Raw genomic sequence first — 17,811 nt, 5'->3', positions numbered from 1 at the left:
CCCGGGATCTGCTGGAGCCACTCGCCTAGCTTGGGAGTCACCGCACCTAGTGCTCTGATTACCACGGGGACCACCGTTACCTTCACCCTCCACATCCTCTCGAGCTCTTCTCTGAGCCCTTGGTATTTCTCCAGCTTCTCGTGTTCCTTCTTCCTGATATTGCTGTCATTCGGAACCACTACATCGATCACTACGGCCGTCTTCTTCTGTTTGTCTACCACCACTATGTCCGGTTGGTTAGCCACCACCATTTTGTCCGTCTGTATCTGGAAGTCCCACAGGATCTTAGCTCGGTCATTCTCCACCACCCTTGGGGGCATCTCCCATTTTGACCTCAGGACTTCCAGGTTATACTCGGCACAGATGTTCCTGTACACTATGCCGGCCACTTGGTTATGGCGTTCCATGTATGCCTTGCCTGCTAGCATCTTGCACCCTGCTGTTATGTGCTGGATTGTCTCTGGGGCATCTTTACACAGCCTGCACCTGGGGTCTTGCCTGGTGTGATAGACCCCAGCCTCTATGGATCTTGTGCTCAGAGCTTGTTCTTGTGCTGCCATGATTAGTGCCTCTGTGCTGTCTTTCAGTCCAGCTTTGTCCAGCCACTGGTAGGATTTCTGGATATCAGCCACCTCCTCTATCTGCCGGTGGTACATACCGTGCAGGGGCCTGTCCTTCCATGATGGTTCCTCGTCTCCCTCCTCTTTCTTGGGTTTCTGCTGCCTGAGGTATTCACTGAGCACTCGGTCAGTTGGGGCCATCTTCCCAATGTATTCTTGGATGTTCGTTGTCTCATCCTGGACTGTGGTGCTGACACTCACCAGTCCCCGGCCCCCTTCCTTCCGCTTAGCGTACAGCCTCAGGGTGCTGGACTTGGGGTGAAACCCTCCATGCATGGTAAGGAGCTTTCTTGTCTTTATGTCAGTGGCTTCTATCTCCTCCTTTGGCCAGCCTATTACCCCAGCAGGGTACCTGATCACGGGCAGGGCGTACGTGTTGATGGCCCGGATCTTGTTCTTACCATTCAGCTGACTCCTCAGGACTTGCCTGACCCTCTGCAGGTACTTGGTGGTTGCAGCTTTTCTAGCGGCCTCTTCATGGTTCCCATTCGCCTGCGGGATCCCCAGGTACTTGTAACTGTCCTCTATGTCTGCAATGTTGCCTTCTGGTAGTTCAATCCCCTCAGTTCTGACTACCTTCCCTCTCTTTGTTACCATCCGACTACACTTCTCCAGTCCGAACGACATTCCAATGTCATTGCTGTATAGCCTGGTAGTGTGGATCAGTGAATCGATGTCTCGTTCACTCTTGGCATACAGCTTGATGTCATCCATGTACAGGAGGTGGCTGACAACTGCTCCGTTCCGTAGTCGGTATCCGTAGCCAGCCTTGTTAATGATCTCACTGAGGGGGTTCAGGCCTATGCAGAACAGCAGTGGGGACAGAGCATCTCCTTGGTAGATCCCGCACTTGATGGTGACTTGTGCTATGGGCTTGGAGTTGGCCTCTAGTGTTGTACGCCACATCCCCATTGAGTTCCTGATGAAGGCTCTTTTATATATATATATATGTGTGTGTGTGTGTGTGTGTGTGTGTGTGTGTGTGTGTGTGTGTGTGTGTACGATAGCAGTTGCTTTAAGGTGATTTATACTGTAATGGTATAGATGTAATGTGAAATTACATGATTTTCACGTAAAAATAGTAATGGGTTATTTTGTCAGCTTAAATTATTGGGTTTATTATACCCTAAAACTTAGTTATTATACTTTTTTCACAATTTTTACACTGCTCTAAAAGCTATCTGACCCAAAGGCTACAGTAAGCAGGATAAGACACAGTAGGTTTGGGCAACACACTGACTTTTCCTCTCAGGTGTTTCAACCTGACCTGCAATGTCATAAAAGGAAAACAAAGCAAACTGCCCAAAAAACAAATAACGACAGCTTTATATATTCATCGTGAGTCAAATTCTTTTAAAGCGTCTGTGGTGCTGCTGCAAGACACAGCCCATCAGATTTTTATAGGTGAATAAAGCTTCTCTGTGATAAACTACAACACCTTAGAGATCCCAGCTGATGGATGAACATCTGAACTCCACTGTGGATATTTCAAAATCAGACATAATGACATTTAAATAGACTGCTTCAAGTAAGCAATTTCAAGTTCACCAAACAGAAGTTCCACAAATGTAATAAAGTTAAATAAAAGAAAGAAAACAAATTCTCTTAGTGTGACACAGATGTTGCCCACACCTAGTTTAGAACGACCTGACGGTGGCATCGCAATATAAAGCCATCACGGTTTGTAACAAAATGTCATGTGTTATAAGGCCTTACTCACAGAAAGCTATTCTACCTGGAAATTTGAAAATGGAAATGTTTGCCATTCTGAAATTTCATCTTTCCATATGGTGAGCCATGTAGAGCTGTTGATTAAGCATGCTAGTCTGATGAAAACTGAAAGATGGAAAAAGGTTTTTCAGGTAAAGAACGAAATGGAAATATAATACAACAGCGGTCCCCAACCCCCGGGCCTCGGACTGGTACTGGACCGTGAGTCGTTTGGTACCGGGCAGCGAGAGTTGAGGCTCAGGTGTGAAATGTATAGTTTTCAGGGTTTTTATCGGTTTTCAGCGTTATTTTGTTATCGTTTTTATCATTTACTCGGTTTTCCTGGGCCTTTTCACGTGTGTTATGAATAAATTTTCTTTTTTTCGGTACCTGTCATGGTCCTGCGGCCATGACTGAGTGACTTTGTGTTTGTGTCCCTTATTGTTATTACTTTCATTATTATTCATGGCTGTTTTGGGATGGTTTGTGTTTGGGATTTTAGACACTGGGTTCTGGGTTTGTGCTCCCTCTGTTGGTCCCTGGTGTTAGTGTTCCCCTGTCTCGTCAGGTTAATCAGGTCCAGCTGTTTCCCCCACCTGTGTGTGATTTCCCAGTGTCTCTTCGTGTACTTATAGTGTGTGATTTCCTCTGCTCCTGGTCGCGTTGTCTGTGTTCATACCTGGTGTAATCCCCTGCGTGCTCTCCCTGCTGTTCTCCCTGCTGTTCTCCCTTCATGCTCAGGTTTGCTATTTCTTTGTGTAGTTTCTCCCAGTTAGTTCATCCTTAGTTCTGTTTTACCATCCCCACTTTATATTTGATATTATCAATAAATCACCCTCACACCTGAATAAGTGCTGCGTTTTGAGTCCTCCTTCCACTCTCCACACGGCCGCTGCCCCGGACCGTGACAGTACGACGTGACCACAACATGGACCCAGCAGCGCTTAACCCATCCAGGGAGCTACGGGAAAATCTCATCGATGCCACACAGGAGCTCATCGACCGGTGGCTGGAAAACCCGGGTGGCACGTCCCAGCGCGCTATAGAGAGGCGGCTACAGCGTCTAGTGACCTGTCTCCCATGGCTTCTGGGCTTGCTTTGTTCGTGGGAGCGGGAGTTCCTCCTTTTGGACCTCGGACTTCACCCGAGCGAGCGACATGTTCTGGCTTCCCCAGATTCCGGGACTCTGTTTTCTGGGGCTATTCAGAGCGGGATGAGAGACAGTGTAGATAGCTTACCTACCTTCGTGGTAACGGATCCTTCGCAAGTGGGCGTCTACAAACCCTCTGTAAAACCGAGAGACTGTTTCTCTGCCGCTCCTTCTGAGCCAGGACTTTATCACCATTCTCCGGCTCAGTTCTGTGTCCGGCCACAAGCTCTCAGGTCTGTGGCTCAACCGTTAGCCTCCCTAAGGGCTCAATTACCCGTTCTGCCGCCGCTCCGGTTAGCCACTCAGCCACCACCACCGCTAGCATCGCTACAGCCCACAGTTCCGGTAATGGCTGAGCCACAATTTTCGCACTGTTTTTCCACCGCTGTTTCTGAGCAGGGAGACAAACTGTTTCACTACGGACCTGTTCCTCAAAAGCTGGCTACATTAGAGACTATTGCTCACTCCGGGGCTTCCCCAGAGGCTGGGTTACTGCCCTCAGCTTACTCTGGACCCCTGGAGGCCAAGATGCCAGCTGTGAACTGCACCGGGCTGTCACTGCCTGAGCAGGGTCAGTGCTCTGCGCAGCTGCAGCCCTCCTTATGTGTGCCGGAGGCCCACGTGCCTACTGGTTTTGTTTCATACGTGCCAGAGGCCCACGTGCCTACTGGTTTTGTTTCATACGTGCCAGAGGCCCACGTGCCTACTGGTTTTGTTTCATGTGTGCCAGAGGCCCACGTGCCTACTGGTTTTGTTTCATGTGTGCCGGGGGCCCCGGTGCCCACTGGTTCTGCGGCTGTTTTCGCTGGGGGGCCCGAGGAGCCCGTCCAGCCTCATGCCACACTGACTGCCACGTCGGCTGGGGGGCCCGAGGAGCCCGTCCGGCCTCCTGTGGCTGCTTCTCCACCTGTGGCTGCTTCTCCACCTGTGGCTGCTTCTCCACCCGTGGCTGCAGCGCCGCCTCCTGCAGTACCACCACCTGCAGCGCTACCACCTGCTACTACCACGCCTCAGCCTGAGGACGCAGCCTCGCCTGGCCCGGCTTCATCCACGCCTGGCCCGGCTTCATCCTCACCTGGTCCGGCTTCATCCACGCCTGGTCCGGCTTCATCCACGCCTGGCCCGGTTTCATCCACATCCTCGCCTGGCCCGGCTTCATCCACATCCTCGCCTGGTCCGGTTTCATCCACGCCTGGCCCAGCTTCATCCTCGGCTTCATCCTCGCCTGATTCTGGTCCAGCTTCATCCTCACCTGGCCCAGCTTCAGCTACAGCGTCAGCTTCGCCTGGCCCAGCTTCAGCTACAGCTTCGTCCTCGCCCGGCCCGGCTTCAGCTACAGCTTCTTCATCGCCTGGTCCGGCTTCATCCTCGCCTGGCCCGGCTTCATCCTCGCCTGGCCCGGCTTCATCCACGCCTGGCCCGGTTTCATCCACGCCTGGCCCGGTTTCATCCCCAGCTTCATCCACGCCTGGTCCGGCTTCGGCTACTGCTTCAGCATCGCCTGGTCCGGCTTCGGCAAGCAAGCATAGAAAGTGTTCAGCTCGTCTGCCAGAGTCACGGCCGCGTTCGTCATACCGGTTGTTGGTGCTTTATAGTCCGTTATTGTCCTTAGTCCCCGCCACAGGCTCCTAGAGTCACTCTGTTGGAGTTGTGACTCTAGTTTCCTCCCGTAGCAGTGCTTCGCCTCTTTCACCGCCCTCCGCACGTTATATGACGCGGCTTTGTACGGGTCCATGTCCCCCGTCATGAGTCCCGTGTTGTAGGCAGCGGTGCGGGATCTCAGAGCGTCGCGGATGGTTTTATCCACCCACGGCTTCTGGTTGGGAAACGTTGTGATAGTCATCATGTTTAGGTGGAAACAAGCAATCTAACTTTAACTCTGTTAAATGTCATATATTCTGTTTTCATGGATGCCTGGATGTTACACCTGGTAAAGCAGCCGCACTGATCATTTTATTAAAGATGAAATAATTTAGACAGTTTGTAACTCTCAGTGATGCTGCAGAGTTCCTTTGACTTTGGGATCCTGCAGCAGAGTTTGGACCTGGAAATGGCTAATGACATCAAACTTAATGGCCGGATAGCATTTCTATTGCTTAATGCATAATTGTGTTGTGAATATTCATCCTTAATCTGTGAAAAAGCATAAGGTTCAGAAAAATTATAGTAATTACAAAATGGTACATTTCAGGCTAGAATAGCAAAGGGGAACCTGTCAGTAGAGCAACGAAGGAGAAGGAACAGGGATGATCAAAAAAGAAGGAGAGAAAAAATTAACAGCCAGCCTGAGTTGAAGAAAGAGTTTCTCATAAAGGAAAGGGAAAGATATAGAGTGAAAGAGGGAAAAATAAAGAACACCAGTAATCTGAAAGGAAGAGAAAAAAGTCAGAAGAGAAGGTTTTGGAAACAAGCACAGAGAGACAAAAGGAGAGAAAGTCCAGCAGGGTCTAAACACACAACCACAGAGAACTTTAGGAATCAAGGAGTAGTAGGCAGCTACTTGCTGGTGAACTATTAAGATGTAGAACTTGACATGTGCAAAAACAGAATTGTTATGATGTGTCTTGTGATATTACAAAGGTTGTTAAGGTTTAATTGTCATTTTGAAAGAAATAATATCTTGTTTTCTACTAGAGCAGGGGTGTCAAACTCAAATACACAGTGGGCCAAAATTCAAAACTGGAACAAACTCGCAGGCTAACCTTAATATTTATTGAAATATATTTATTCCTCCAGATATAAGAATGAATCTTTTCTTATGGACTCAAACACGTTTTGGTGAAAAACTGAATATGGAACAAGCAAAGCTTAATACTAAACAATATATATATTAGCTGTATAATACCAGTAGACCAGCTCTGATAGTAATTTGGTGTGGCTTCGCGGGCCAAATGTAATTAGGCTTCGGGCCAAATTTGGCCTGCGGGCCAGAGTTTGACACCTATGTACTAGAGTGTCACCACCGTCAGACCTTGTCAACTCCATAATATAGAGTTTTTGTTTATTTTTCTCTTTTGGAGAACCATATAGTTTCCTCTCTCATGATCTTCCAATAAAAATACGTAATTTTCTCAATAAATGTGTAATTTGCTGCTTAATATGACTGTTTCTTATACAGATTAAATACAAGCTTCTGAAAATATGTATGACTGTAAATCTAATAATAAAAAGCCAAAACAATCTTAATTTTAAATGTGGTATAATTACTTTGAAAACATATGTGCATAAACAATAGAATAGAGAAGCTGCTAATAGTCAAAAGAGCTGAAACAACTTAATTTAAAATATATATTTTTGCATTTCTTTGTGTCTGACGGTGTTGACAAAAACCTTGCACTTCTCCAGGAAAAACACAAATTATTAAAAAATGTTACACCTGGGAGATTGTACCAAAACATGGTGAGACAGCCAAAACTTTGTGTAACAATTATATGTAAATATGTTTTTGAAAAATCAAAAAATATATTTTAGAAAATTAAAACCTTTTTTGTCCCTAATCTCAGGAATCACTGATCTGTAAACTGAAACTTTGGCCCAAGAACAAGGTATTGAACTCAACTATAGATTTGAAGAATTGTTACACTCAGTAACAATTCTTCAAAAAGCCCTGCTGTTCAAGCAGGGCTTTTTGGTAAATGCCACCTACATGCTAAAATACCTGCAGCGGTATCCTGGACATGTATTCAAATTAATTAAAATGATAAAAATTGTAACCTGATGATTTACAAAAAAGCAATGGCACCACTGAGTATTTATTTATTTATTTATTTATTACTTCTTTCAATAATTGTCAAGACCCTTCCTGTCTAATAACATAAAGCATTAAACTTTAGGTTTACGACAAATTAAACCATCGCCATATTGTTATGAACATGTACATGTAGAATATCTTAAATGGCATCGTAAAATAGCATTTTTCTGTTCTTACCTACTGGCTGGTAGCCCTGCCTCATAGGACCTCCAAATGGGTTACGACTGCCAAAGGAGCCGCTGTCAATGGAACCATATGACATCCTGCCTGATGGTTGCTGAAGTGTCAGCTGCACACAACTGGGGAGGAAACAATAACCTGAATCAAACGAAAGAACGTAATTTATTTCCACTTTGGTCTTCTTCTAGTGTAAAATTAAATGCACTCCGAGAACTGACAGTAGGTGACAAAGTACACATGGGTTGTATGATGTATTTGTAGATGTAAACCATGTACAGATGGAATCATAAGAGAAAAATTCCTACTAGAGTTATTTTCTGATCTCTGTCGAGAACCAGCGATGTGACTGTTGCTGAATATGGGATAGTTCTTACTATAAAGAATGCAAAAAAACATAAGGGCACATACAACATACTTGCAGCATCCGCAGTTAGCAGTAGCATCCATAATTGTACAATACCAATGTAGTCGATGGATTAAAAATAAGGTTTTGCGTGTCAAAGTAATGCTCATATCTATCCTAGTATGAAAACATTCTACAACTGATTGAAATTTGAAGAAACAACAGCTCAGTATATCCAACGTGCCTATGTCTGTGTTGTAGAGATAGCTGAAGTAGGGCTGCTTAAACTGTTACCAGCCAAACTCTCATAGAATAGTACTTTGCGACTCAAGGCAGGTCTCGACTGCACTGATTCAAGCAACAGAACTGCAAGGAAAGACTCCTGCTTATGTTAAAGGTAGAAATTTATAGTGAGTACAACTGTAAATAGAGCAATGACTCACTTTCTGTAAAGAAACCATTTGAAGGCAAAGAAAACACAAGAACACAAGGACTTTATTTATTCAGGTCAAATGGAAATCACATCACCAAATGATAGTATCTTAACATTGCTTCATGTTATTCATGTTCCTAATTAATATTTAGTCTTTAACATGAATTTTGGGTAACTATAGCATGTCAGGATGTTGTATCACATTGCTACTTCATGTTTGCTTATTCCACAGTTGTGGCCCCCTCTCCCTTCCATATGGCTCGCAGCAATTTGGAGTGGCTAACTCTAGACCTTTAGTGGAAATGTCTTTCTCATTGCCTGTGTACAACTCAACTCTGTGATGTTATAGACTTATACACTTCATCCATTGCTTAGATTCCTATAAAATGCTCTATTCTGCCGTATATCTGCCTTTACATTGTTCCTACAGCTTGAAATAAGGTCATAAGATGGCAAGCCTATCAATCTTTACAGCAGAGACATGGCAACATGCTCCATTGATGTACAGATTTTTTTTAATAGCCAATTTGGATTGATTTATAATAGCAAAAAATCATTGGATGATGTATTTGAGCCGTTTATAAAATTGTGTACCTGCTACCAGTGGCTTTATACTCAAATGTGTGTGTTGCCACTGGAATGAACATTTTATTTCATGAATTGTCTTGTTTCATACTATGGCAGAAATGCTGGACTCTTGTAGTGACAATTACAGCTAATTTGTGAATATTATCTTTCTTACCTTATCATCAAATTCCTTTACTTGAAAGAGCTCTGTTGGTTATATGTAGGTAGTACATTTTAAAGGAACTGGAGCAGCTTAATCCTTCTAACATGCAAGGACTAAAAACATAAGTATTTCAGTGTCGTTAGGATGTTAACCCATAGCCCACTTAGAAAAGTAAAAGAGTAGTGGGCAGAGAATACTTCTCTGAATGCTACAGAAAAGGTCAAAGAATCATGCGAACATGTGTTTCACCAGCGGCCAGAGTCACACAGATGACGCTGAAATCAACAAATCTCTCTGACTGCTTCAGCATGCCTACCAAAGGTCAGAATGTGATACTGGTCAAAGGGCCAAAACTCCTTCTCTGACCGTGAAAGACAAGCATTCAGACAAGCAGGAGAATATGATTACACACTGGAGTCACTGAGCTGCCCATTGTTGTGATGAAGCCAGTGAATCGGACCTATAGGACTGGCATAATGAGAGCAAAGTGGGACAGATACAGATTCACTGGGCCACGAGAAGGTTTAATCCGATTAATTTTCATTGAGAAGGGAGATTAATTACTTTTGGCAGTCCATAAACAATCTTCACTCTGCTTGATTTCAAGCCCAGTGACTGTGACACACATCCCTTATGAAGTGTGGACATGCACCATTTCTGTCTGCATGTAATGTGGATGGATGCACATTCGCATTCACACAAATCTGAATAAACCTCACCCTTCCACCAATGAGTGGAAATATAAATCCCCCACTTGGTTCAGTTGGCTTCTCAGACAAGTAGAAATTGAGGTCAGAGTGGTGGTGAAACTTAAAAATCATTGCTGTGCTATTACTCATGCACATGATGGCATCATCCCTGGTGATGTCACCAGAGCCTGCCCTGTCCTCAGAATCCCAGCAGTCTGTCACATCATCATCACTGTGGTTAAAAGTGAGGCCAAGAGCTGCTTCTGTTCTCTTATTGATAAATAATCATTTATACAGACACATTTGCACAAGGAATGAAGTTGTCATAAAGCCAGACTGAGACAGTGCAAATATCATTTTGCCTCTTTGACAAGCCTGTGTATAAACGGCTTTAACATTGTGGTTCAACCATTGTTAAACTATTGTTAAGTTAAACATACAGTATGAAACCACTGAGTTTAGATAAGGTGCTAAACACTCCTTTACCCTCTAGCAGGTTTTTGCCTTTAAGTTTCTTGTTTTGTTGTTTAGCTGAAACTATGTGCACAGAGCTGCAATTAAGTCTACATCAGTCTGTCAAGATAGGAGAGAATGTACTGACAGCTGCTGATTCTCAGCACAGACTGGATGGACATGATGCCGCATTAACAGCATGCTGAGCGAAACACCTCAGGAATTGGTGATTTATTTTTTTTTAGCATGTGGCAATCTTCGGGAGCAAAAGCTTTTTAATAAATTTGTCAGATAGTGTAAAATCACAACAGCAGTTGCTTTCAGGTGATTTATCCTGTAAAGTAAAGACCCTATAGCAGGGGTATCAAACTCATTTTACATCGCGGGCTGCATACAGCCCACTTTGACATAAGTGGGCCGAACCAGTGAAACTCCCCTTTCTGTCAGTGTAAAGAAGTTACATATTTAACTGTTTTTCTACATGATAAAGAAAAAGCTGTGACAAAGAAAGAAATCTGTCAGCAAATTGTAAGAAAGAAAACTGTAAACTTACAGAAAAAAAGTTTAAGTAGCTCATTGCTTAGACTGACCATATTTTTTGTTAACTAAATGTGGAAGAGCAGCGGCTCTACTCTGAGCCCCTCCCAGATGGCTGAACTTCTCACCCATCTCTAAGGGAGAGGCCAGCCACCCTTAGGAGGAAGCTCATTTCGGCTGCTTGTATCCGCGATCTCGTTCTTTCGGTCACTACCCACAGCTCGTGGCCATAGGTGAGGGTAGGGACGTAGATCGACCGGTAAATTGAGAGTTTCACTTTTACACTCAGCTCTCTCTTCACCACGACGGACTGGTGCAGCGTCTGCATCACTGCGGCACACTCAGCTGCGAACCGTTCCATTGCAAACTGGAGGCCCTCACCCGATGAAGCCAACAAAACCACATCATCCGTGAAAAGCAGAGACAAGATTCTGAGGCCACCAAAGTGAAAGCCCTCCGCCACTTGGCTGCGCCTAGAAGTCCTGTCCATAAAAATTATGAACAGAATCGGTGACAAAGGGCAGCCCTAGCGGAGCCCATCACCCACCAGGAACGAGTCCGACTTATTACCGGCAATGCGAACCAAGCTCTTGCAACAGTTGAATAGGGATCGAATGGCCCGTAGCAATTGGCCAGACACCCCATACTCCCGCAGCACCTCCCACAGGACACCCCGATTGACACGGTCGAATGCCTTCTCCAAGTCCACAAAACACATGTAGACTGGTTGGGCAAACTCCCATGCACCCTCAAGTATCCTCGAGAGGATAAAGAGCTGGTCCAGTGTTCCGCGACCAGGACGGGGCGGACCTCATCCACACCAGGGGGCTCTGCCACCAAGGAGCTGTTTAACTGCCTCAGTGACCTCGCCCCCGGAAATTGGTGGGTCATCCCCCTCATCCCCACACTCTGCTTCCTCCTCGGAAGACGTGTCAGTGGGAATAAGGAGGTATTCCTTCCACCGCCCAACAATTTTCTCAGTCGAAGTCAGCAGCGCTGGGCCAGCACTATACACAGTGCAGGTACAGCACCGCTTTCCCCTCCTGAGACGCCTGACGGTTGGCCTCTCCGAACTCCTCCCACACCCGAGTTTTTGCTTCAGCCACTGGCCGAGCCGCATTCTGTTTGGCCTGTCGGTACCTGTCAGCTGTCTCCGAAGTCCCACAGGCTAACCAAGCCCGATAGGACTCCGGAGGCAGCCTGGTGGCTCCCTTCACCTCTGGTGTCGGAGATTACCACCACGACAGGCACCAACCACCTTGAAGCCGCAGCTCAATGCAGCAGCTTCAGCAATGGAGATGCTGAGCATGGTCCATTCGGACTCAATGTCCCCAGTCTCCCTCGGAATGCTTTTGAAGCTCTGCCGGAGGTGTGCGTTAAAGATCTTGCGGACTGGGGCCTCTGCTAGGCGTTCCCAGCACATCCTCACTACGCATTTAGGTGCACCGGGTCTGTCCAGCGTCCTCACCCGCCACCTGATCCAACTCACCACCAGGTGGTGATCAGTTGACAGCTCAGCCCCTCTCTTTACCCGAGTGTCCAGAAGATATGGTCGCAGGTCTGGTGATACGATTACAAAATCGATCATCGACCTGCAGCCTAGAGCGTCCTGGTGCCACGTGCACTTATGGACACTCTTATGTTCAAGATTCAATCAAATTTAGGTTTTCTTTGCTCAAAATAAATTTCTCCTCAAAATGCAACACTTGCACCACCAATTCTTTTTTACGTGCGCTCAAAATTGTTTTATGTGCGCTCAGAATAGTGGCACAAAAATAACGCCATACTTGTTGACAGTGAAAATCCTGACCTTGAGATGCATTATTACAAGAAACATAAATTATAAAGGCTAATGTAACAAAAATAGCACATATCATAATCTTGAATTGCAAGAATTTACAATTTCCATCAGTGCTTGGAAAAAAAAAAAGATTTTCTTGTAGTAAACATGTGGCTTTGATGCAATTTCACAACACACAAAAATTCCAAAGATTTTTCTAGCACATCAAATGCCTCCTTTGAATGAAGACAGCCTTTCCTTTTAGAGGAAAATAAGCCCTTACACTGGTAAACAGAGTAGATGTGAGGTAGAGTGGTGTGCACCCCTGTGTGACACTGCAGGACACAGAAGGATGGTAAATGCAGGCCTGGCAGGGCAGAATGACTGGATCCGCAGCTACTCGACACCCCCACTGGTTTCATTCAGTTCCCTACTCCTTTCACAGCTGTCATTATCTGCAACACAAGGCTTAGCTTAGCCCGAGCAGGCAACTGAGCAGAAATAAGCCTACGCCCTGGACACAAATGCTACATTTATCACAAACAAGCAAGGGCCAACCTGAGATGGAACTGTGAGTGAGCATGTATAAATATGTGTGTGTGCGTCTGTGTGTATATGAAGGCTGATGTGATCAAATTGTTAAAAAAAAAGTGCTGATATTATCAACCATAATAGTTAACTTTTTATACATATAAATACACACATAATCTTATATATATATATATATATATATATATATATATATATGTGTGTGTGTGTATGTATATATATATATATATATATATATATATATATATATATGTGTGTGTGTGTATGTATATGTATATATATATATATATATATATATATATATATATATATATATATATATATATGTGTGTGTGTGTGTGTATGTATATGTATATATATATATATATATATATGTGTGTGTGTGTGTATGTATATGTATATATATATATATATATATATATATATATATATATATATATATATATTATAACAGTGCTGCACAATTATTTTGATCTGCATTAACATCAGAACTTTTATAGAGAGAGTACTGCCTTCACATTTGTACAAATATTTGCATAAATATAAAATATAATGCAAAATTAAAGCGACAGTGCACTGCTCTCACTTTTATATAGTTCTACAGTAATATAAAAAATATCTAAAACTTCCTTCATTGTAGCTACGTAATGGATGTGACTGGGCAAAGAGATAACGCATCGTTTGTCCAGTAAGTTGTCCATTTTCCTTTAGACTTTGTTAGACATTGTGGTTAGTGGACATTTATATTTGGCCAAATAGAATGGCGCGGAATTGGTGATTTCAGTGCATCCTGATGCTTTGTACAGGTGCACTTTTATGGACAGCTGACTTTATGTTGGATCATTCACGTTAGCAGCCATTCCATTGTTTTTCTTGACCTTCACACATCAATTGAACTACAGTTTGTGCATATGATTTGTTCCTGCCACTCGCCCTAAATCCATGTATTTCCACACAACAGATGATGATCCACTTCAAGGGACAAGCTCTTCACCTTCTGCTGTGGTAGACACTTGATTTTCGCTGTGTGTCTTTTTAAGGCAGAGTTATTGAACCAGACTAGTCCAGGAAATTTCAAGCTGTACAGTGCACTAATTTAGAGCGTGATTTGCTCTTGCTTTGTGTTTACTGATGGAGCACACATTTTCAGGATCACTCATTCATGCTCATGTAATTGTGGGAGGCAACAATCATGATTGTTGTTTAAATGTAATTAATTGCGCATCCCTAATATATAATATTTAGAGTTTCTCAATCACTGCCATTAAGCATCAGAAACATATTAACTCTTTCTGTGTAAGGCATTTGGTCATCAACAGGTTGCTGCTATTTGAGCATTTAGGATTTGGCAGGTTGGGAAACTGTAATTTCCAGTGAGTGCCAAGCCTCTTCCTTTAATGACTGCGATTATTCAGAAACGAATGTGGCGGTGACCATGACCAGTGTGCCCTCCACCAGTGTACTTTAAACTGTACAATAGCAATTAACCCAGTTTGGCAAAAAATATTTCTTTAACTATCTGTGCACATGGTATTGACTGAAAGGACCCAACTGACCACCATAAAAAGTTGCCTTGAAAGGAGTTTATACTAAAATGCCTGTCAGTTTGAAATACTCAACAAAAGACACAGGTAATGAGTAACAACATTCCAGATTTTTCCAGCCCACTGTCTAGTCAGAAAGTGGAGCCTACACGACTGCCAACACGAGCAATTATTTCACCACTAAGTCATGCCATTTCAGCATCTGCTGCATCAGCTCCTAATAATACATTTCCTTCATTATACAGTAGGAAAACATCTCTCTTTCATGAGCCCACATCTGGACAGAAGCTAAAGAAGCAGAAGCTGGTGGTATCAGTGAACTGCATCTTCTCAGTAGCAAACAACAGACTACACAGAAAAAATAGGTTAGTGAACTAAGTGCAGAACAAAATATTTGTGTCAGGTGGTGGAGAAGAGTGAAAACAGCAAAATACAGTGATGTGATGGATGTCAACTGTTTGTTAACAAGCTCATCACATCAAGTAAAACAGAGAAGATGCTGAGCCCATTCCCCAGAGGTGTCAATTAGTGCAATTTGTCAAAACTGTTCTGTTCATTTGCACAACATGTTCCAAATGGCCACAACAGAAGCTTTCAGTGCCGAAACCTAACCAGCAAGTGAAAATGAAAGTAAGAAGTGAGAGGAAAACTTCAGAGTACAAAAAACAATGGTCCCAGCATGACATGGAACTACAGCTTCCTGGCCCATAAACCTGCAAAATGTCACCACCTCTCTTCTTCCAATCTGATGTAGACATTGTTGGTCTCTAACATGGAATTGTTATTTGTCATTGTCAAATACTGCCATGGCCAGTGTGCATGCATGTTGACATTGCATGCAACAATCATCTGACAAAGCTGTTATATTACGTGATGAGTTCAAATGTATTGATGAATCCCAAAAATTGTTTTTCACAGCACACACTCACCTAAGGAACCATATACCAACAGTAAACAGAAGGCAAATACGATGTTTCACATCGGTTGCATGAACTAAAAAAATTATTAACAGCAAATCATTAGCAACAATATCAGTGCATTAAAACTGGAGTTATTGGACTTGACCCGACAAAGACCTGTGAATGAACACAAATAGTCAAAAAAATAGTCTCAGTCCGAGGGGAACCTGCACATATCCAAACCAACCTGATAGAGCAATGAATTTTTAACCAGGGATGGCGGTAAAGAGACTCAAACATTAATTCAAAAAATCTAAAGTTATCATAGTTAATATTTGGTATGTCATTGGGTATGGTATACCTGTGCTGCAACACATGCTTTATCCATTTTCTTGCAGAATTTGATATTACATTGTTAATATGAAGCATTAATATGAAGTGTAGCATCCATATAAGCTTGTTGTCATCTGTGTCTGTACCAGAAATTTCTGTAACTTTTGATATATCCACTACTCTATCCATGTCTATAATTACTAAACCCCCACACACAAGCAACACTGACATACAGTGATTACTTCTTCTTTTTTTTTTTATGTTTATTTATAAGATTTTAAGTTCAAAGTTACATAACGTCACACCAGACAAAGGACATAAGATTCAAAAACAATAACTTAAGCACAGAAAAAAAAAAGAAAAAACAGAAACCAAACACAAAAAAAACCCCAAACAGGAAAACAGGAAAGAAAAGGAAAAAAATAAAAACAAAATAAATAAATAAATAAAAATACACCAGTTAGCCAGTACAAATCAAAAGTTCAAAAGAAACACCATTGTCCAAAGAAGATGATCTTCTGTGTGAGTTTAGACAGGGCAACAGAGAGTTCACCAAGACCAGAAGATGTGGGAAAGATGTGTCCAGGAAGCACTCAGGGTCCGGCAGAAGTGCAGTTTCACAAAAACACAAAGTGCAGTCAAATGGGTTAAAGTTTATGTTATATTCCCATTAATATGATTGAGAAAAGGGCCCCAGATTTCAACAAACTTAAAATGGGTGTCAGCCAAATGTAACGAACCTCTTCAATATACAAACAAGCAATCATCTCCAAACCCAGCCAAACCCTGAACAATGGAGGAGATGGTGATTTCCAGGCTCTAAGAATAAGTCTTTTAGCTACAATCATGCCAAACATTAAGGCTTTCTGAAGAGGACGTCTGAGTGCCAATGAGGTTAGGGAGCAGCCTAGCACTGCAAGTACACCATCCGGCTCTAATTTAAAGTCATAAATCCGGTTATGTACAGGGAGTGCAGAATTATTAGGCAAGTTGTATTTTTGAGGAATAATTTTATTATTGAACAACAACCATGTTCTCAATGAACCCAAAAAACTCATTAATATCAAAGCTGAATGTTTTTGGAAGTAGTTTTTAGTTTGTTTTTAGTTTTAGCTATTTTAGGGGGATATCTGTGTGTGCAGGTGACTATTACTGTGCATAATTATTAGGCAACTTAACAAAAAACAAATATATACCCATTTCAATTATTTATTTTTACCAGTGAAACCAATATAACATCTCCACATTCACAAATATACATTTCTGACATTCAAAAACAAAACAAAAACATATCAGCGACCAATATAGCCACCTTTCTTTGCAAGGACACTCAAAAGCCTGCCATCCATGGATTCTGTCAGTGTTTTGATCTGTTCACCATCAACATTGCGTGCAGCAGGAACCACAGCCTCCCAGACACTGTTCAGAGAGGTGTACTGTTTTCCCTCCTTGTGAATCTCACATTTGATGATGGACCACAGGTTCTCAATGGGGTTCAGATCAGGTGAACAAGGAGGCCATGTCATTAGTTTTTCTTCTTTTATACCCTTTCTTGCCAGCCACGCTGTGGAGTACTTGGACGCGTGTGATGGAGCATTGTCCTGCATGAAAATCATGTTTTTCTTGAAGGATGCAGACTTCTTCCTGTACCACTGCTTGAAGAAGGTGTCTTCCAGAAACTGGCAGTAGGACTGGGAGTTGAGCTTGACTCCATCCTCAACCCGAAAAGGCCCCACAAGCTCATCTTTGATGATACCAGCCCAAACCAGTACTCCACCTCCACCTTGCTGGCGTCTGAGTCGGACTGGAGCTCTCTGCCCTTTACCAATCCAGCCACGGGCCCATCCATCTGGCCCATCAAGACTCACTCTCATTTCATCAGTCCATAAAACCTTAGAAAAACCAGTCTTGAGATATTTCTTGGCCCAGTCTTGACGTTTCAGCTTGTGTGTCTTGTTCAGTGGTGGTCATCTTTCAGCCTTTCTTACCTTGGCCATGTCTCTGAGTATTGCACACCTTGTGTTTTTGGGCACTCCAGTGATGTTGCAGCTCTGAAAAATGGCCAAACTGGTGGCAAGTGGCATCTTGGCAGCCGCACGCTTGACTTTTC

The 17,811-nt window shown here is 43.2% G+C and overlaps 1 protein-coding gene across 11 annotated transcripts in view; it reads right to left on the bottom strand.

The window, feature by feature from the left end:
• Positions 1-17,811, bottom strand: part of tsnare1 (T-SNARE Domain Containing 1) — a 292,734-nt gene that overhangs the window by 214,665 nt on the left and 60,258 nt on the right. For 10 of the 11 annotated variants that reach the window (XR_014279539.1, XR_014279540.1, XM_082551053.1 and 7 more), the window contains exon 2: positions 7,409-7,530. Coding sequence is in view for 9 of the 11 variants with exons in the window: in XM_082551053.1 (XP_082407179.1) it covers positions 7,409-7,493 (85 nt within the window). In the remaining 2 variants the exon portion in view is untranslated. Of the gene's footprint in view, positions 1-7,408; positions 7,550-17,811 lie in introns of all 11 variants that reach the window. The other variant, XM_082551056.1, reaches the window with a different exon arrangement.

Source organism: Aulonocara stuartgranti (genome assembly GCF_965226115.1).
Source record: "Aulonocara stuartgranti genome assembly, chromosome: 11".
In the NCBI taxonomy this organism is placed as follows: Eukaryota; Metazoa; Chordata; class Actinopteri; order Cichliformes; family Cichlidae; genus Aulonocara; species Aulonocara stuartgranti.
This window is presented reverse-complemented; position numbering and strand designations above follow the sequence as displayed.